The sequence below is a fragment of the Naegleria lovaniensis genome (assembly GCF_003324165.1).
Source record: "Naegleria lovaniensis strain ATCC 30569 chromosome Unknown tig002, whole genome shotgun sequence".
Classification (NCBI taxonomy): Eukaryota; Heterolobosea; class Eutetramitea; order Acrasida; family Naegleriidae; genus Naegleria; species Naegleria lovaniensis.
Genome location: NW_025407824.1, coordinates 219302 through 239374, shown reverse-complemented (window position 1 = coordinate 239374; position 20073 = coordinate 219302). Strand labels below are relative to the sequence as shown.

Here is a 20073-nt window from a genome sequence, read left to right as displayed (position 1 = left end):
TTTATCCTTGCAGAAGCAAAATTATTGAGTTTTTGTACAACAAGAAGCTTGATTTATATAACCATTTACTCGAAAATGGGAGTGTCAAAAGAATGGACTTTAAATCCATGAGTATTGCAGAATTTGAGAAAGGAGCAGAGACTGCCGAACAGTACAAGAGAGAAGCTGAGCAAGAGGTAAGAAAAATGAAGGAAGAGAATGAACGAATGGGCGAACCTGAATACTCTGAAGAATACATTAATTTCGTGAAGAGAAATATTTGGAAATACGGTCGCCGTGTTGTTGATGACGATGACGTATAGTCCTGCGACAATGATGATGAATTGGTTGGCTCATGCATCAACTGTTTATTCCGCTGCGCGCTGGGTACCTTGTTTGCTCTTTTTCACACTAGCTTTGCGTTTGCAAACAATAGTTACACGAAATACAACTGTTAAAATTCTCATAGTCTCACCAATACAACAGTTGAATGTCATATTCGAAATAGTTCCTTAATGGTCTTGAATTGTGTCTCATGATTCAACTCCTTCTCCGAAAAAACCAATCCTCAGTCACAATGCAACCCGCTGGCATTATGATGTGAAGTGTCAGATTTTGAAACTTTCGCTCAGCAGCTTAAAAAAAATCCTAAAGATGAACGTTGAACAAAGAGCGTCGTTATTGTTGTTCGTTGTCGCAATATTCATGGGCAGCATAATGTTGTTGGTTCAACATGCCCACTCGGAAGAGATCATCCCAGCAAGCTATTATAAACACTTGCAGGGAGAACCATCGGAATTTTCTAATTTTAATGATCCATCACCATCCATGTCTTCGTTGGTTTCAGATTCATACATGATGGAAATTTCGTTGGATAAGCAGGATGGCAAATTGATATGGAAAGGATTCATTCCTGTTGATTCTTTGGAACATGTTTCAGTTTCTATTGTGAGTCCTGATGCTAAATATATGGATTTGCAAATTTTGAATTTCGATGATGAACCTACCGGTCAACCTATCACTGCTGAAATTTCTGAATCATGGATGGGATATGAAAAACAAAGTAGCGTTCCTGCCAAAATCTACAAATTTACCAAGGTGGATCAGATCAGAATTGGTGATTGGTTTGTTCAAGTTAGTTTGAACAAGCAAACAGCTCCACAAGCAATCATTGAAAAGTATCTCACCAAAGACGCTTCTTCCACAGACGCCATGTTGATGATTTACAACAGTAGTCCATTAACAGCCCACACTCAATCGTTATCATTCAAGACACTTGTTGGAGACAAGATTGGTTTCATTACACGAGTCAGCGAAAAATCTGAGGTTGAGAAGAGAGCAACACTTGGTGTCCAATACATTCCACAGGCAATCCCATTGGCTAGTTTCGAACATATCGAAGCTGAGATGGATGTTATTTTACCAGATGGTCATGCCACTGTCATTCCAATGAGAGACGCTGTGTCTAGCGGTCGTTTCGCTGTTGATCCAAAGCTTCATCAAGATGGTACCTTCAGTGGTGAATTTGTTGCAACTGAAAAAGGTATCTTCCACTTTACAGTTCTTGTGAAAGGTGTTGTTTCTGAGGAAATGAAGGCAAGATTGTTTGCCAATGCCAAAATGGTTCCATCTCAACAAAAGATTACCTTCATGCGTACCACTCAACATATTATTTCTGTTGTTGAGAAGGATTTGGAATTGGTCAATGCTGGCACCGTTGCTGCATTTAACCAAATGGATGAAATGATGACAGTTAATTTGCAAGCTAAACCACTCGTCCAAGATGCTGAACCAAAGAAATATAAGGCCTATGCTGAAATTTGGGCTCGGTCTCAAGATGGTTCCTCCATTGTTCCTGTTTGTTGGAGTCTTGGTATGTCAATTTCTAATCCATCTACACAAGGAAAGGATTTAATGAGTATTCCATTGCAATTCTCCATGAAGTGGTTGTCTAAGGCCAATGCACAACTTCCATTGACCTTGAAAAATGTTAAAATTCAAGACGTTGACTCTTCCACCATCATTTCAGAAATTGCTGAAATCTCACAAGTTTCTACTCACCATGAACATGTGGATGAGATCACTAAAATGGTCAAGCGTAGAGTCACTGATCAAGAAGCAGTTCACAAATTTGCCAAGTTGCTCCTCAATTCAGTATATGCATTCAACAAGGGTGACCAAGTTACCGAAATGATGACCCTTGGTCCTAGACCAAAGGATTTGATCATGCAACCAATGACAACAAAGAGAGGTATTACTTCAGGACATAAGGTCATTCTCGTTCATGGCTATTGCTCGGGAGGTGAGTATTTACTATGTGATTTGCCATTTATGTGACCATTTAATTATTATGAAGGCAACCCATTCACTGCATCTGACTTCCAAAATGCGGTTATTTTCTCTGATATTAAACAATCGAGAACCAATGATCAATTTGCTCAGTTGATTTGGCAAATTGGTAAGGACTTGCCATCTTTCTCAATTGTTTCACACAGTCAAGGAGGTGAGTAATATGGAAATATTGGATTACTATATGAACTATTTGTCTGAATTATTTCAACATTTGCCTTAATTTTGACGATTTTTTGGTACAGGTTTGGCCGCTGTACACCTTTATACCTTCTATTGGTCAAAGGCCGATAACGTTCCTACCAATCCTAACATTAGAATTTTGCAATCTGTTGGATCTCCATACGGTGGATGCTCAGGTATGTACCTTTACTCAATTTTTGTGGAATGACTTGATTCTTTTCTTTTAATCACTTTCGATAGCTGCTGGATCCATTGCAAATTTGGGTAAAGTCTTTGGAGCTGGCTGTGGGTCAAACAGGTTAGTTTTTTGAAATTGCTAAACGTATAGCTTAACATTCCCTAATACAATGATTGGCTTGGATGAATTTTCTCCAGTGATTTGAGTGTTGATGGAGCTTCCAAGTGGCTCAAGACCATCCCAGAATCTTCACAAAAAAAGATTTACTATTATGCTACACAAAACCCAGATGGTGGAAAGTCGTGTCAGTCTGTGATGGATTGGGTATTATACAAGCCCAACGATGGAACAGTAGAGATTAGATTTACTACTTCATTTGCTGCAGCTAATAATATGGGTATCACTAAAGGATGGTGTCACACTGCAGACATGGCGTATCCAGCACAGGGTACTGATCATGACAGAAATGCAGTGTTGAATAAGTACGCTAATGGTTTTTAAATCGTTGTTTCTGAACTTGATTAATAAAGGCGTTCCCAATGTGCAAATGAATCCTTAGAGATTAGACCTCAGAATTTTCTCTTTCAAAGAGGTGGTAACCTAAAAATAAAAGCTGAACTTCACAAAAAATGTCTGAACCCTCATCCGATAGCATTCATCACGCTAATGAAGAGCAACCAGGATCATCTGCAACAACAGACAAAGAACAAAACACAAATGAACAGCCAACATCTTCCGAAGTGAATAATAGTACAAGGTTTGTGTTTTTTGGTACAATAACGTTGAAAATCTCAATTTGCAATAATTATTGTGTGATCATCAAATGGTCCGACTGTTCTTGATCTCTTTAACTCATGAAACGATCGATCATATCACTCTTCGTTATCTAAAAATTTATTTTGATGATTTCCTTTTGATCACACCATGATGATGTGTTATTTTTCCACACATGTAGCTCACCATCACAACCCAATGCACAGGATGATGAAGACGATAACTCGGAAGAGTTTGCTCTTCTTGTTCAAAAAGCGGAGGAGTTCAAGGTGGAAGGTAACAAGTGCTTCACAAATGCAGCCTATGACAAGGTAAGTACCACTGACAAATCAATAATTGCAATTCTTGTTTTTTCCCTACTTACTGTACTCCAGGCCATTGACTTCTATAATGAAACTCTCAAGATTTGGTTCGTTTACTTGGATAAAGAAGATGAGCTAAAAGTCAGAACGTAAGTGTCGCGTGATCTAGAAGAAAAAATTGGCGAATTGACATTTGTTAATTCTTACAGAGAGGACGTAAAAAAACTTACAAACATTGTAGTAGATACATACAATAATGCAGCTGTCACATTAATGAAACTCAATAATTTTGTGAATGCATACAAAGCAGCAGCAGTAAGTTATGAAGCTATATTTTCTTGATTAATTTTGGGACACTATCTATTAGATGGCCAATCGATTTATGCCAAATGCAAAATCCTACTATTTACAAGGAAAATGTTTATTCTCATTAGGTCAGGCATTTCAAGCCAAATCTTTCTTGGAGCAATGTTTAGAGCTCCAACCTAACAATAAGGAAGCTCGTGATTTGTTGGACGAGTGTGCAGATGCTGAACCACCATTTTTGGATTATGGAATGCCGTTTGGAGGAATGGGTGCTTTCTCAGCAGCATTACGTCAGAAACAACAAGAAGAGGAAGAGATGAAAAAAGCTATGGAGGAATCTCTCAGGATCTTTGAAGAAGAACAACGAAAACGAGATTCAGAACAAAAAAAGGCAGACGAAGAACAAGAAAAAATAAGGCAAGCCTTTGAACTGCAACAACAGGAATTGAAAAAGAAGCAAGAAGAAGAAGAAAAGAGAAGATTACAAGAAGAAGAAGAAGTTGAATTTGATATTGAAATTGAACATGAGGATGGTGAAGTTGAAGAGGATGAGGTGTCACTGACTGAAAGTGAAATTGAGGAACAAATGAGGTTGTTGGAATTGGAAGAAAAAGGTCAATTGCCTGCTGAGGAAGAGTAGAGACTTGAAGTCATATAGAGCCAAATAATTTTTACAAAATGAAAAAATTTAATTTCTTCCACAAGCTTTCTCGTCCACATAATTTTATTGCTTGCAGTTGGCGATCGTACTCGACATCATCCACCCCTAATAATAATAATAATGAAATTTATGTATGGGGATCGATTGGGGATGAGAAAATTCCAAAGCCAACAAAATTATTCACAAACACATCTTCAAAATCGTATTTTGGAGGAGAAAAGATTGTTGATATTTGTTGTGGATCGGAACATGTGATCTTTCTTTCTAACGTTGGAAATTTATATGCGTTAGGTAATTAAAGTGTAGAATTTGCATCATAGAATTTCAATATTATTAACACGAATATTTTGAAAATTAAATTAATAATCATAATAATGAAATGTGATGATATCAACATGAAAATTAAATTAATAATCATAATGTAAAAAACAAGGAAACAATCAATATGGGCAATGTGGTCACAACCCAAATAGAATTCCATTTGCAGCTGAGCCAACCAAAATTGAATTAAGCCATCCAATCAAGCAAATTTACAGCTTGAGAGATTCAACGTTGGCGTTGGCAAACGATGAAAGAACTCTGTATAGTTTTGGTCTTGATGACTCTTCTCAGTTAGGGCTGGGTTTTAACAGAACTGGATTTGTTCATACTCCTCGTATCGTTGAAATGAAATTAGAGATTGAGAAAATTCATGACTTGTATTGTGGATCTAGACATACTTTCATGAAATGCACGACAAGAGATGGAATGCAAAAATTATTTTGTTGGGGACAAAACCAATTTTCACAACTCCAGCTTGGACACATGTTTAACCAAAATGAAATAACAGAAGCGATTCTACCAAAGAATGTCAATGGCTCAGACGTGTTGGGAATGAGTTGTGGCATTTCGCATAGCATTCTATACACGAAAGACAATGTTTATAGCGTTGGTAGAGGCAATGAAGGACAACTTGGATTTATTTCTAAATATTCGCCTGAATGGCAGATCGTTCCAATGCCTAACCATCACATGCGTTCAGACACCATTCCCATTATTGAGAAAATTTCAAGCGGAATGGCTCACAGTATTGCATTATTGAACTACTCAGGCAAACAAGAACTTGTAGGATGGGGAAGTCATATTTTCTCTTCTCCAACTCCAACACCTCAACTTATCAACCACATGGCAACAAGTGGAAACTCGGAGAATCGAATTACACTTTTAGAGAGTGGTTTCAATCACACGTTCATTCGAGTAGGTTCTGAGCATTTGTATGCTATTGGATGTGGATCCAGTTATCAACTAGGCCAAGGATCAAAAAGCAATGCTGAAGGAAAATTTGTTTCTGTGTTGCATCCCAATGTTTCAAACATTCGAAAGATCGCTTCTGGTTTTTCGTTATCTGTATCTATTGGAATTTGATTAAAAACACAAATCAATCCAGGAGACTAACGTCGCTCAAAGGAACAAGAAAAAAATACAACCAACGTTTTTTGATCATCGTCGGAAATTGAATTATCTGATTTTCAACCCAACAACAATCAATTATAATTTATTGGTTCACCCCACTCTCATTATCAACACAATTTAGATTATATCAAGATGGAATATGTGTTAGAAGCTCTGACCAGAGCTCCATCACAAGTGCTGGTTAAAAGCGCCACCCAATTCGGTGAAGAGGCAGCAAAAGTTCTCGGAGCTTGTATTGAAGAATCTCTAAAGAATTGTACGGATGATATTACAACAAGCATCAGAGAGAATATAAATTCAAGTGGAAGGAAGATGTCAAAGGAAATGGACAAATATTCACAAGTTTTAAAAGAAACCGTAGTAGAAGGGTTTGCTGAATGGGGTATTGGTATCGAAAGAGCGTTCTATCATCTAGGTCATAAATTAGAAAACGGTTTAAACAACACAGCAAATAAGTTGGCTGTTCAACTTGATCAGAGTATTGATCAAAATATGAACAGAATCGATTCTACAATTAGAGATAGCGTTACAGTTATCACAAAAGATTTCATGAAAGAACAGATACCGTATTGGCGATCGAGTTTTATGAGAGAATTGAACGTTATTCTCATTTGTTTGTGTGTCATAACAGCTGGAATCTTTTCATTATGTATGAGTTGGGCTCTTGGAGGTTATCAAGTATTTATTCACATTCTCACGCAGGAATTCAGAACTTTATGCTTTTTATTTTTTTCGATATTAATGGGATTCTCTCTTTTCATTTGGAACAAAGCTCTGGGAGAGATTAAAACCGCGACAACATCACAGGACGCGGTATTGTCTGTTGCCACTAATGTCATGAACGACTCTTTGAAATCAGAAACCAAGAACATCACTTGGATGAAGAAAATTATTTCAGAGCAACAAAAATATTATCAAAGCAATCCTCAATTTCTTCTAATAATTGTTGCTTGCCTTGGATTCTTTATGGGAGATTTGGCCAGAGACGTATTTATTTCTGCATTTTCACCTTCAGCTGGAACGTCGACAGGAATTATTGCTCAAATTTTTGAATTTTTTTCATCATGGCTCTATTTGCTTTTAATTCTATGTGTGATGATTTTTATTACTATTGTAGTTAACAAGATCATTGCTTTTGAGCTTGTTTTCAAACTTTATGGTATTTGGAGGGAGTATTTGAAATTTAGGGAATTCCAAAAACTAGGTAAATGTGACGAACTCCAAACAGCACCAACAACCAATTTGGACACCTCTGTACCCAACAAGAAAAAAGAAGAAACGATTCCTGCAAAGATAACAGTCGACGCACAAACACAATCCCATTCTAACATGGAGGATAGCGTTAAGTGTGGCTCATCACACGTCTCTAATTCAACTAGACCGGTGACTAAAATCAAAGACTCAAAGAAAAGCCGCTCTACAGGACATATGCTTTCTGGAAATACCTCTGATTCAAAATCAGAAGAAAATGTACGAAGAGCAAGCAGCGGTGATTTACTAGGCGACACTTTTGTTGACACTGAGTCTGACGACGACGAGCTACCAACACCAATAACATCTACGAAAGAGGCAAACGAAACATTAGTATCAAGCACATCTTTTATTCTATTTTGCAAAGAAAATAGGCCTAGTATTGCTGAAACAAATCCAGACCTCACGTTCTTTGAAGTAAGAAAAAAGTTAGAAGACATTTGGAAAAACATGAGCCCTGAAGAAAGACGGCCTTATGAGAATCGTGCAAAAGAAATGACAGATCAATAATAGGATCACATTGTCAAGTACAACATTCAACAAGGCTATTCGTTATTTTATGGACGTTCATGTGTGTTGTTTTATTGGAAAATTACGGACTTTGCCGCTCTCAAGTTCGTTACACTCATTCCAACCTCAATTTTGTTGAGGAAAGGAGACTCTTAAGTTGCTGATTCCACAAGATTTGGCTCTTGATGTGGTGGCATTACCTCGTCAGCGTTGTTTGGTGCTTCTTCATTAGGAATTGGATGTGGGATAGGAGTAGTGTTGGAGTCAGCTCTTGTCTCACTTTGCTGTTGGCAAACACATGGTTGTGAAGGCGAAGGAGATGGAGTGCTAGGATTGGAGTAGTAGACAATATTAATATCACTCACATAATTTTTCACATAATTAATCCAATAGGTGGCGTTGGTGTAGACACTGAATGAGCCCTGACGACCACATCCTTGAGGTCCATATGAAACCAGTCCTGCCAACCCCATGACCACGTCTGAGGGGTTTTGTGACGACTGTCTCTTCCAGAACAATGGACCACCACTATCACCTTGGCATGAGTTAATACCTCTTCCTTCTCCTGCACACAATTGCCATGGAGATTGCATGTCAAGACGTTGTGCATTGCACACTGAGCTTGATCGTAAAGGAAGATAACCCTTTTGTGCAATGGTTGGTAAATTTTGTGAGCCGTCTCTTGTCAAACCCCAACCAGCAACAGTTAGCACAGTTTCCCAAGGAATAGAACCACCTTCTAATGCAATTGGCTTAATGTTTTGACCATATGGTAAATCAGCTGTCAATTCAATGAGTGCCAAATCATTTCTAATGTAGTCCTTGTTGTAATTTGGATGAGAAATGGCTCTAGAGACAGACCTAACCACACATCCAGAGTTGGATTGTGCACAATTTGCATCCTTATTGTTGGTTCCAGCAACTACTCTTATTTTTGTTGCATCCATTCCATCCACAGCTACACAGTGAGCAGCAGTGATCAACCAACGCTTGCTGATGATACTTGCTCCCTAATTATTGTCAAACACGTGTTACAACAGTTGCAATGATATTAATAATACTTACACAAAAGTGTTGAGGAGCTCTGCCAGCACTTGGAGAATATTGGAGAGAAACCAAGTGTGGGAATTCATTAGCTGCAACGTTTTCTCCTCCTGCAACAGCCTGTTTTCTTGGTCGTTGTCTGCGAGGAGCTGCCAACACTGAAAGACTCAGACAAATCAGTATGACAAGACAGAATGTGATGGAAGAGAGTTTCATGTTGTTGTTGTTTGTTTTTTTAATAGCGTTTGAACTGGATGGAAACGAACGGCATCTTTAAAACAAGAACAACAAGGATGGCTATCTGTTATCTGCTACTTTCTTGGCTTAGCGTTGTCAAGCTACCATATTTGTCCAATAGAAGATTTACTCTACAGAAATATTTTGTAACGGCCAAGCCTCTCGATCGAGAACTAACCCTTAAAAAAATCAAGCCTCACTGAATCCACATACATCATCGCATCGAAGAGCAAATTCCTTGACTACCATATAGTTACAATATACTTCTTTAATACTATTGTAGATCCCAACGAGATGAGTTTTAGCAACCTCAATGTTTGGTTAAAGAAGGAGGAAACGGAAGGAGTTGCTCCGCCCTCTTGTGGTGCTATCAATGATGAGTCCCTGATGAGAAACGGAACAACCAACAATACAGTACTGATTCCGTCTTTTTTGCAAGAAGCCTTACCATCTTCAAACAGGACTGAGACCGAACCAGCCATTGCTTCAAGCGGAACGAGTACGGAAGAGAAAGCATACTCCGAGAACAACGCTGAGAGCGTGTCATCGACAAACCCTCAAATTCCTGCCATAGAAGTACCGACAAACTTCAATCCTATGCGAGTACCAAGTCAAATGAACGAGATGATCGTAAACTCATTACATTCCTTAGATTTGGACAGTCAGAATTCCATTACCTTAGAAAACGAGATTTATGTCCCCCTTCAGTACGCTAAACAAAAGGTACAACAATATATCCAACTTTTAGAGGAAATGAAAACAAAGCATGTCGGGGGAAAACAATACAACGAGACTGAATCAAATCACGTTTCTCAATTGGAGTCGGTTGTCAGGGAGTTTCAAACGAAATATTCTACGCTCAACGATCAACAAATCATAGTTGCAACAAAAGATGATCCGGTCCAAACCTCAAACTCGGAGCAAGAAAGCCATTGTGAAAAATGTAACGATATTCTTAAAGACAAAATCGCAATGCTGATCACGTTCAACGAGGAATTTTTGCTGTTGGAGAAAATAAGAGAAAACGAAGTGGATAGCCTGATCAAGAAAATTGAGTTCAATAAGAACCAATACAAAACCAACCTAGAACGCGTGGAAAAGGAGGTGAACAAATTGTTGCAACAATTAGAAACCAAGCACAGAGAGGAACTGGCTGAAGTACTGAAAGTTGTTTCAGAACGCGCTGATAACTCTTCTGATCTTGAAAAAGAAAATCACAAGTTAACAATATTGATTAAGCAGCTTGAATCAGAAAAGCTTAAACTTGTAGACAGCCACAAGAAGCAAGAGAACATCCTTAACACACAAGTCAAGGATCTATCTCAAAAAATGGCCATAATTGAAACAGTGGTTCAGGAAAAAACACACTTGCTTGAAAAAAACGAGAAAGATGTTAAATTGTGGAAGGATAGAAACGACATTTTAGAAAAGGAAATTGAAAGATTATCCATAGCAGTCAAAGACTCGCAAGAAGCATCTCTTTGGAAAGAAAAGTTCGAGCAAGCCACACGAGAGATCGTACATAAAGAACGAGTCGAAAAGGATCTAATGAAGAATATCAACATTTTAGAAGAGGCCTTACGGGTAAAAGAGGATACCACCAAAGAGATTGAGGACAAGTTGCATACTGTCCAACATCTTCTGTCAAAGGTGGAGATGGAGTCCAGCAAAGATAAAGCAGAATTACAGACTCTCAAAGAAGAAAGAGAAAACATGTTGAATCAACATGCACCATTAGAACAAGAAAAACAACGATTGACTTTGTTATTAGAACAGGCTACAAAAGAAATTGAGGATCTTAAAACACATAAACATTTAGAATTAGACAGAATCAAAAATATTATCAAGGAACAATACGAGAAGATTGAATTGCTGGAGCAAGAAAATCATGATTTGATCATAAAAAGAGCTTTAGATGCGCCTCCAGATGTAGAACTAGATAAATACAAGAGGTTACTATCAAAGTACAAATCATCAAGCAAAAAGTATAAGGATGCATTGTCTGAGCTTCAGGATCGTTATGAGACGTTAATGAAACAACACACAGCGTTGAAGGATGAAAGTAATCTAATTACAACAGCTCTTGAGGAGAGTAAGATGCAACAAACTCAGTCCATGGCTCACCTCGAAGAAAAAGATCACCATATCGAATCACTATTGCAAAAGATTGAGATTTTGGAGGATGAGATTTCTTTATGTAAGAACACTGACCCAGAAAGAAGACACGAACTGTTCAAGGAGTTAGAGAAAAAACTACAACAGGCTGTTTCCGAAAAGATGCAAGCCATCAAACACAACGACGACCTTAAATATGAGATTGTTGTAGCAAAGCAAGAACTTGACCAAGAGAAAAGACAAGTGGCAGACATGAAGAAAGCTCTTCAACAGCATGAACAACTCTCACATAAAGCTAGTATCTTGGAACTGGTGAACGCTGAACTGAAAAAGAATTCCGAGATGGACAATAGAAAAGTACGGTTAGACTATGAAGCCAAAATCAAAGCGCAGGCAGAAAGGTATAAACAGCTGAAAGAAGAACACGATAGATCATGCGCCTTTAATGAAAAACTGTTTGAACAAATTAATGCTACTAGAACCAATATTCAGAGCGTTGCTAGCTCCGTGGAAACAGTGATCCAAGCACTCAGCTCAACCCAAAAAGATGAGAATGACCTTCAAAAGTTAGCGCAACAACTGCAGGAACAACGAGGAATGTGTGGACAGATCGAAAAAAGGATTGTGCATATTCAAACAGATCAAAAGAGTTTAGGAATTGCTCAAATGAAACAAAAGCTGAGATTTATTGCAAGATGTAAACCATCCAATGGCTCTGCGTCTGCAGGGCTTGTACATATACAAGGAAGAAACATCTTATCTCTAGGTAACAAGAATTATGAATTTGACTCTATTCGAGATGACAGCCAAACAGAAGTTTTCAATGAAATTAGAGATGCGGTCAGAAGCAGTATGGAAGGCGACGATATTTGTATTTTAGCTACTGGCCCTAATACCTGTGGGAAAACATATACATTGTATGGAACATCGAAGGAGAAGGGTCTTCTTCCTCAAACTCTTGACTTCATCTTCAATGAAGCAGACAATTCCAGAACAATCTACACCACAACAGTCATTTGTGAAGTGTCAGAGCTAGGTGATGATCTTCAGGTAACCACAAAAGATTTTACGGTCCTCAAGAATGCTTCAACGATGGACTTGGTTCTCTCAAGCGTTGAGCACGAAAAGAAGAGAGATGAGTCACATTTAATCGTTACTCTCATGATTGACAGAGTGTTCAAGGTTACAGGTGAAAGGCTTTCCAGCAAAATTGTTTTTGTTGAAATTTCTGCTACAAAAACGTTGGTAGATTTACTTACCATTCAACATACATCTAAACCACATTCTCTTATTACTTTATTGAGAAGTTCTAGAAAGGCGTTTGTTTTTACCTGTATTTGTGATGAAAGATCAATGGAAAAAGAAATTTCCAGCGTTCTAGACTGTACTTCTGAGATTAGAAACCAATAATTTACCTGTGTTTGTGATGAAAAATCAATGGAAACTAAGAACAATAAATTCAGTAAAGAAGTGCTAATTTGTGCACATGCTAGCATCCAAAGCAAAGCTTGAACATCTCACGCGCAAGCATATTATTTCTGCGTGAGGACAATTAAGCGCTGCGCTAATTTTTGCAACACTTTAAATTTCGAAATGGGATAGCCCAACTTCAGTTCAGCAAAAACAATTCATCAACTCCTCAAATAATGTTTAGCAACAAGAGAATTCTTCTGACAAGCAGACCTGAAAACGTTCCTCTTGCTTCACATTTTACAAAAGACGATTCAGAAGTCATTGACCAAGCTTCTCTCAAGGATGGTCAGATTCTTGTTCGTACTTATTACTTGTCCTTAGATCCTTATTTAATCATGCCCATGGGAAAAGCAGGTGTTCATGGGGATGTTGTTCCTCAAAACGCTTCTCTCAAGCTTTCACAATTCAAAGATGCATGGAATGTCACTAATCTCCATGAACTGTTTGGAGGAAGAGGTGTTGGCAGAGTTCTTGCCTCCAAACACTCGTCAGTCTCGGTGGGTGACTTGGTTGCAGCCGACTGGAAGTGGCAAGAGTATGCCATTGTTGATGTCAATGACGAATTAACTTTTGAAAAACTGGAACGTGATATTTTCAATAATCATGACAATGAGAATCACTCTGCGCCTTTATCGAATGCTCTTGGAGTACTGAGCGTTTCTGGTTCTCATGCCTTATATGGATTTAATTTTGTTAAGCCACGCGAACAAGTTAAAGGAAAAACCATTGTCATTAGTGCAGCTGCTGGTAATATTGGTATTATTGTTGGACAAGTTGCCAAGATTCATGGCATGAGAGTGGTTGGAGTGGCAGGAGGTGCCGACAAGTGTCACTTTTTGTTGAATTCACTTTCCTACGATGCTGTAGTGGATTACAAGAAAGCCAATAATAATTTACAATTGTTGATTCAACAAATTCGAGAGGCATGTCCCAATGGAATTGATGCTTACTATGACAATGTTGGTGGTCTCATTACCGAAGCCGTGGATCAAAACCTCAATGAAAATGCTCGTGTCTATGTGTGTGGTGCCATCTCAACCTATGCCTCAGGAGGTCAAGTGACAATCACGGAAAAGAGTGCCAAGATTTATGAGCAAAAGAACATTGCAGCACAAACTTGTATGACTGCGGATTATATCACAAAAATTCCAGAAGCGAGAAGACAATTGTTTGAATGGATGAAAGAAGGAAAATTGAAAGCAGTGGAGTGGATAGTAGAAGGAATTGAAAATACTCCTCTCGCGTTTGAGCAAATGTATCAAGGTAAAAATCTTGGTAAGAGTATTGTGAAGGTTTTTGATGAAAAATAGAACTGTCACGTTGTTGTTGTGTGAATACTATGGGTTATGGGTCTAATAAATGTTGATTTCATCATGAAATTTGAATCGATGATCGTTGAAAAATTTGAAATATGAATAAAGGAATTAATTCTTTCAAAAAAAGAAATTTCCTTATATAAACAAATGAAACCAATCACTCTCATCTTGATACTTTTCACGACCTGTTGTATAACCTTCTTCAACATTGATGAGGACACTCTACCAATGGTCGTTGCAACAACCACATGCATCTATAGAGATGGTCAAAAACAAGGAGATTGCAAAGGTCTCACCGAAGAAAGTTTGGCTCTTCGTCAAGATCTTTCAACCCTCAACAAGAATTGTCCCATGAATCAAGTATTTTTCTATCCAAGTACGAGTCATAGTAATAATAATAATAATAATAACAAGACATCCATGGAGCCTGTCTGTGGTGAATGTATTCCTTCAAGTTCCTTATTTTACGACTATTCGACGAATCGTGTCCTCTTCAATTATAAAATTGTCATTTGCAAAATGACTGTCTTTGGAAGGCAATGTTCAGAACCGAGTGCAAGTCATCTTCCACTCAGTGATTATCAATGTTCTGTTGGAAGTTATTGTGATGAGAGTGGAAGGTGTCGTTCTCTCAACACTCATCCCTTACATGGTGAACAATGTTCGGAAGTGATTCATCCTCAAATGGCATCAAAAGGTGTTCCACTCTCTCGTGTGTGTGGTTTTGATGGATTGGAGTGTATTCAAGGAACATGTCAAGTCTGTAAGGATGGAGTTGAGTATACAGATTTTTCATCTCAGGACCATGTCTATCTTCAACAACATGCCATTTTCACACGAACTCGAGATTATAGGAGATCCAGACGATATTGTGTAAATTCACAATTGTATCCAACAAAGTTTGATTATACACTTCTCTCAGATCCTAGCTCAGTGCTCATTTTGAGTTTTGCAATCATGGTGGTTCTTATTGTGATGGCAAGAGATTTCATGAGATTTAAAAATACAAAACTCGCTCAGAAAATTGTGACAAGTCTCAAGTTAAGAATTCTCTATCGAAAGAATACGAGGAAGGATGAAAACAAGTTGGCATCTCATCGACAGGATCCATTCAATGATGATGATGAGGAAGATAGTGATTTAGATGATCATGATTCTGACGATTATTCTTCTTCAAATGATGGTTCTAATTCTGACGATGAGGAAGATAGCAGTAGTGAGGATGAAAGCGATTAATCTCCGTTTGTTTTGGCAGTAATAATATTACATTTTGGTGTTGAACATGTTCTCATTGGATATTCTAAATAGGGAATAACTTTTGAGTCTGGATCGTTCAGTAACTCTTCCACAACACCACTCTCTACGATTTGGCCATTATCTAAACAAACTAAATAATCACAGGCTCTCAAGCACTCCAATTGATGTGTGACCCATAACACTGTTAGATCATACTTGGTACATAATAATTTCACACAAGAGATTACGTTTCGAGTATGATGAATATCCATAGATGCGGTGATTTCATCCAACATGAGAATTTTTGGTTTCCTTGGATTCACATCTGTCAATTTGGTGACCAGTAGATAAACTCTAGCAAGGAAGATCATTACTTTTTCAATCTTCATATCTTCTTCTTTGTTGATTATCGCATTTAAATCATGGCTAGTAATGTAATCAACTCCAAGTAAATTCAACGCTTGTAAAATATCATGATCTGAAAACAATTTGTGTTCATCAATATGTTCTCGTAAAGAGCTTCCCAATAAAAAACTTGTATCTTGGGGTATCATGGTCACTTTGGATCGATAGGAGCATAACTCGTATTCAAATATACCATGATCACAAAACAATATTTTTCCTTGGAGTGGAAACCAAAATCTATGAATCAGAGAAAGTGTAAAACTTTTCCCACTTCCTGTTCTTCCAATAATTCCATTAATTGATCCATATTTAAATTGACAAGATAAATTTGATAGAATATTCTCGTAGGACACATTTTCTAATTCCAGTTGTGCATTACATGTTGTAGGTAAAGATTGGCATTCGTTCCCTTGCTCTTCTTGTTCTGTTTGCAACTTGCCGAATTCAATGATTTTACCAATGAAAGGTAACTCACACTCCACACGAGTAGTCACAACCAGAGTCCATAAAAATCTGTTGAAGAATTCAATGCAAGTGGAAAGTAAAATTCCAGCATAGTAAAGCTTTTGCTTGTGAAGAGAGTCACAATCTCCTTCACACACGGCTTGAATGAGGTACATGAATGGAATGAATAACAGTAATGAGATTAGGCATTCCAAGCGAACTCCCAACCAGTCGGTACAGCTGTTAAATACGTATGAAATGTTCATCGTATGAGCCACGCTTCGTGTAAATTTTTGGTAAAAGTAAGGAACTTGATTATACACTTGGATCATTAAAACTGCAGTAGGATGTGTAGATTCCATGAAAAATTGTGACATTATTGCTCTCTTTTCTGAAAGTAAGAGTGACATGTCGTCTCTTGTTTTAGAATACAATCTATAGTATTTCCTCGAGTACAGAATAATTCCTATCATAATAAGAAATGAAAAGAAGACAACCAACAGGTTTGCCTCTGATATATACAACAGTAAGGTTGCAAGTGAGCCAAAACATTCCAAATACTTTTGAGCTGCCTCTTTTAACAGCCATGGTATAGATCTGTCAAGGCTTGCCATATTCGTTGAAAATCTTTCGACTACATCGCCATATCTACCGTTCTTTTCAGTTTTTCGCTTCTTGCCTGAAGAATCAACAAAAAAGCTCAAAGGAACATGTAATATCTTGTCTAGAGCATTTTCATGAATTGTGGAGTTAGTTCTATAACATTTCAAGCTCCAAAAATACCCCAATCCAAGCTCTACCAATATTCTTACTAATCCTAAAATCCAAAACAAATAGGTGTAGGAGTTAAAGTTCGAAAATACAATGCCTGTAGAGGATTTAAACAACTGAGAAATGGCTAAAAGAGAAATGACAGTAACTCCAGTGAATAAGTTTGTTTGTGAGAGCAAATAGAACTTTGCAATATCGTACAAGCTCAGAAGACGGTCCACCACTCTCTCTGATTTAGATGGTTTCGACTCATCCATCCTCAAATCACTGTGAGATCGTTTAAAGTGCCCTCGCAATAATGTAGAGCCATCCATTACTCTTTCTTCTTTCTTAATAGACCCCTCTGAAATATTTCCTTCAACTGCGTCATAAACTCTATCCATGAGGTGATCATACCTATTATCGCAGGATGTGAAAAACACACTGACATTTGGAACGTCTTTGAGAGTGTTCACTAGTGTGTCCATCACTACCTCTGCAACGGTAGGGTCAAGAGCATTAAATAATTCGTCAAATATCAATAAGAATGATACATCATTTTTGTTTTCTTTGAGATAGTAGTACCTGTATAAACATCGAGCGAGATTGATTCTAATTTTCTGTCCACCTGATAAATTATTTCCAAAGTAGCCACATAACTTATTACTGCATTCTTGAGATCTCCACTGGGTTACGTCCAACTCGAGCTGTGAATCTTTCACAGCTTCCTCGAAAATATGCTGTTGATAGGGCAACCCAAAAATTATGTTTTCTTTGATTGTGTCATTCATAATAAATGGCTCTTGTGGGGAATAAATGATCTCTAAATTATTTTTCGTTTGAATGTCACTGTTTGCATTTGAAACCTTGGCTATTCTTTCTAAAATTGATACGATGAGTGACGTTTTTCCTGATGAAGTTCTTCCTCGTAATGATATCCACTCCTTCGGTTGTATGAAAAAAGGAGATACCATTGACACCTTGCTCGCCTTTCCTGATATTGTCAACGTGCTATTTTGTGGGATTAGTAACAAATTAGTGTCACTTTTGCTTTCTCCATTCTCGGTAATTGGCCGCTCGTCAACTTGCATTGAATGCAATAAGCTCCCAAGCCGATGTAAACATTGAGAAGCATACATGACTTGATTCAGGCATTTTGGGAGCTCAAATATTGGTACAGAAATTCCATCCAATAAAATCAAAATTGTGAATATTGTTTTTTCATCTGTGGTCCTTTCCAGTAATTTGGATGATAGGAGAAGAGAACAGGTTATCACAAACGGGAAAATATACCATATACAAGCAATGATGTTGTCAACCCAGTACAGCTTAAACAAATAAACACCCTCTATATTTCTTATTCGTGATATTTTCTCGATAACTGTTGATTCCCATACAAAGGATTTGACTTGTTTAAAGCAATTCAAAAAATGTGACAATAAATTAATTCTCTGGTTGGAATAATTTGTTTTCTCATTGGTGTATGAGCTGTTTTTTGATTGTAATACCATATTAAGTGGTATACTCAGACTGCAAATAATAATAAACGTTGTTGTAATGAGGGAGCTTTGATATTGGTAATGAATTATTGCCATTGCTCCAAATAAATGAAAGAGATGAGAAACCAAACTGTGGGCTTGCGACACTGATTTCTCAATTTGAGAAATCTCGCTAGATATTGCAGAAATGTTGAGTCCAACTCGCTTTTGTGCTCGAACACATTTCATGTAACTCGAAGAATATAAATAATAGCTAATTTGATGTGAAAATACAGTCTGTACATTAAAGTGCCATCGTAAAGTAATACCAATAAGTAATCTATCAATGAACAATAGCAAGCAGCAAAGTGCTAGCGATATGTCATAGTGGTTATGAGTTTCATTATTTTGGTCCGTCCCGAGCCTGCTTCCTCTTGTATCAATCAACAGTAAAATATGGCTCACCAAAACAGTTTGTGCCAATTGACAAATTTTCGATATAAACAAAGGAATGAGACTCCACATAAACGATCCCAAAAAACGTTTCATAAAGGTTGACATGTTTTGTACAATTTCTCCATTTTCACCACTCAACTCCGATGGTGCCAAATGTGCATTTTCAAACGGTATTCGTGTTTGCTTCTCTACATTGATTTTGTTCAAAACTAGATCTTCCACAGAGGCATCATGAGAAGGCCTTCGAAACAACAAAGGCTGAAGATGATTAAAGAACATGATTTGCATCCACGATAATTGTGTTTGTCTCATTTTTTGTGATCGCGTGTATTTGTTTCTTTTAATTATTGCTGATGAATGAACCTGTGAGACTGGATGCTCGTGATGTGGGTTAGAAATGCTACTTATACAGAGTTGGTTGGTTCAGTTGACTGTAGTGCCGAAACTTGAATCATGCAAAAAAAAAAAATTAAAACACAACCCTCAGTTGACCTTAGTTGCTCCTGCTTAGACTCATATTTGATCAATGTCCTCTGGAAAATCTAAGGCTCAATCTTTGAAGGTAACTCATGTTTGTCCACTATGCAGAATTTCGCATAAAGCCTGTAGAACCATAAAGTGTGGGGTTGGAGAGAAATTTCTTGATTTTGGAATTGCAAAGCCTTGGCTTGTAAATTGCAACAAAGAGTTATGCTCTCTGTTCAAAGAGTTTAAGGGTGATCCATGCCAACGAAAGCAATTCAAGGTGGTGATTGAGGAAAGAATGCATGAAGTCTATCATATATGTGTCATCTTGGAAAAACAATACTCTGATGATCACGACACGTTTACAGATAAGTTCTTTAAAGTGATTTCAGATTTCTATGATGACCTTATCGAAGAGGTGAAACTGATTGAAGCCATTGATATGGACGACAGTGATGATGATTTTACAATCCCAAAGCCTCCTTCAATCTTGGTACAATCTTCTTCGTCTCCATCGCCTTATAGTAGTAGAACAGTCTTGCAACATACGACTCCATCATCAATTTGCTCTCCTTTTGCCAATTCCGAGGAGGATATTGTGTTATCGGGATTAGTCAACCAAACTTCAAGTATGAAAAAGCGCAAGAAAAGTCAAGCTCTTTCTGAAGACGAAAATGAAGACTGAAAATACTTCCAATATTCATTGTAC

At 37.6% G+C, this 20073-nt stretch overlaps 11 protein-coding genes across 11 annotated transcripts in view; 9 read left to right on the top strand and 2 right to left on the bottom strand.

Annotated features, from left to right (window-relative positions):
- C9374_006886 (uncharacterized protein) overlaps nucleotides 1–302 on the top strand; it is a gene marked incomplete at both ends in the record, with an annotated part of 699 nt that extends 397 nt beyond the window's left edge. The window contains one exon of the mRNA XM_044696795.1: nucleotides 1–302. This exon is cut by the window's left edge and continues 397 nt beyond it. Within this exon, the coding sequence (XP_044555249.1) occupies nucleotides 1–302 (302 nt within the window).
- A 505-nt stretch (nucleotides 303–807) lies between these two features.
- Nucleotides 808–3190, top strand: C9374_006885 (uncharacterized protein; the record flags this gene model as incomplete). Its single annotated transcript, XM_044696794.1, has 5 exons — nucleotides 808–2281; nucleotides 2336–2482; nucleotides 2574–2687; nucleotides 2752–2809; nucleotides 2887–3190. The coding sequence occupies 5 exons, from the start codon at nucleotides 808–810 to the stop codon at nucleotides 3188–3190; spliced, it is 2097 nt and encodes a 698-aa protein (XP_044555248.1).
- A 128-nt stretch (nucleotides 3191–3318) lies between these two features.
- Nucleotides 3319–4711, top strand: C9374_006884 (uncharacterized protein; the record flags this gene model as incomplete). Its single annotated transcript, XM_044696793.1, has 5 exons — nucleotides 3319–3446; nucleotides 3645–3774; nucleotides 3838–3914; nucleotides 3975–4080; nucleotides 4133–4711. 5 exons carry the CDS (start codon nucleotides 3319–3321, stop codon nucleotides 4709–4711), a joined length of 1020 nt encoding a protein of 339 aa, XP_044555247.1.
- Nucleotides 4712–4749: 38 nt separating this feature from the next.
- C9374_006883 (uncharacterized protein) lies at nucleotides 4750–6136 on the top strand (the record flags this gene model as incomplete). The annotated part of the gene is made up of 2 exons (XM_044696792.1): nucleotides 4750–5023; nucleotides 5166–6136. 2 exons carry the CDS (start codon nucleotides 4750–4752, stop codon nucleotides 6134–6136), a joined length of 1245 nt encoding a protein of 414 aa, XP_044555246.1.
- A 180-nt stretch (nucleotides 6137–6316) lies between these two features.
- Nucleotides 6317–7945, top strand: C9374_006882 (uncharacterized protein; the record flags this gene model as incomplete). The annotated part of the gene is made up of 1 exon (XM_044696791.1): nucleotides 6317–7945. The coding sequence occupies one exon, from the start codon at nucleotides 6317–6319 to the stop codon at nucleotides 7943–7945; it is 1629 nt and encodes a 542-aa protein (XP_044555245.1).
- A 152-nt stretch (nucleotides 7946–8097) lies between these two features.
- On the bottom strand, nucleotides 8098–9205 carry C9374_006881 (uncharacterized protein; the record flags this gene model as incomplete). The annotated part of the gene is made up of 2 exons (XM_044696790.1): nucleotides 8098–8955; nucleotides 9011–9205. The coding sequence occupies 2 exons, from the start codon at nucleotides 9203–9205 to the stop codon at nucleotides 8098–8100; spliced, it is 1053 nt and encodes a 350-aa protein (XP_044555244.1).
- A 315-nt stretch (nucleotides 9206–9520) lies between these two features.
- Nucleotides 9521–12751, top strand: C9374_006880 (uncharacterized protein; the record flags this gene model as incomplete). The annotated part of the gene is made up of 1 exon (XM_044696789.1): nucleotides 9521–12751. The coding sequence occupies one exon, from the start codon at nucleotides 9521–9523 to the stop codon at nucleotides 12749–12751; it is 3231 nt and encodes a 1076-aa protein (XP_044555243.1).
- Nucleotides 12752–12987: 236 nt separating this feature from the next.
- Nucleotides 12988–14124, top strand: C9374_006879 (uncharacterized protein; the record flags this gene model as incomplete). The annotated part of the gene is made up of 1 exon (XM_044696787.1): nucleotides 12988–14124. One exon carries the CDS (start codon nucleotides 12988–12990, stop codon nucleotides 14122–14124), a length of 1137 nt encoding a protein of 378 aa, XP_044555242.1.
- A 234-nt stretch (nucleotides 14125–14358) lies between these two features.
- Nucleotides 14359–15366, top strand: C9374_006878 (uncharacterized protein; the record flags this gene model as incomplete). The annotated part of the gene is made up of 1 exon (XM_044696786.1): nucleotides 14359–15366. The coding sequence occupies one exon, from the start codon at nucleotides 14359–14361 to the stop codon at nucleotides 15364–15366; it is 1008 nt and encodes a 335-aa protein (XP_044555241.1).
- A 27-nt stretch (nucleotides 15367–15393) lies between these two features.
- C9374_006877 (uncharacterized protein) lies at nucleotides 15394–19211 on the bottom strand (the record flags this gene model as incomplete). Its single annotated transcript, XM_044696785.1, has 2 exons — nucleotides 15394–15490; nucleotides 15583–19211. 2 exons carry the CDS (start codon nucleotides 19209–19211, stop codon nucleotides 15394–15396), a joined length of 3726 nt encoding a protein of 1241 aa, XP_044555240.1.
- Nucleotides 19212–19425: 214 nt separating this feature from the next.
- C9374_006876 (uncharacterized protein) lies at nucleotides 19426–20049 on the top strand (the record flags this gene model as incomplete). The annotated part of the gene is made up of 1 exon (XM_044696784.1): nucleotides 19426–20049. The coding sequence occupies one exon, from the start codon at nucleotides 19426–19428 to the stop codon at nucleotides 20047–20049; it is 624 nt and encodes a 207-aa protein (XP_044555239.1).
- Between the last annotated feature and the right edge of the window lie 24 nt (nucleotides 20050–20073).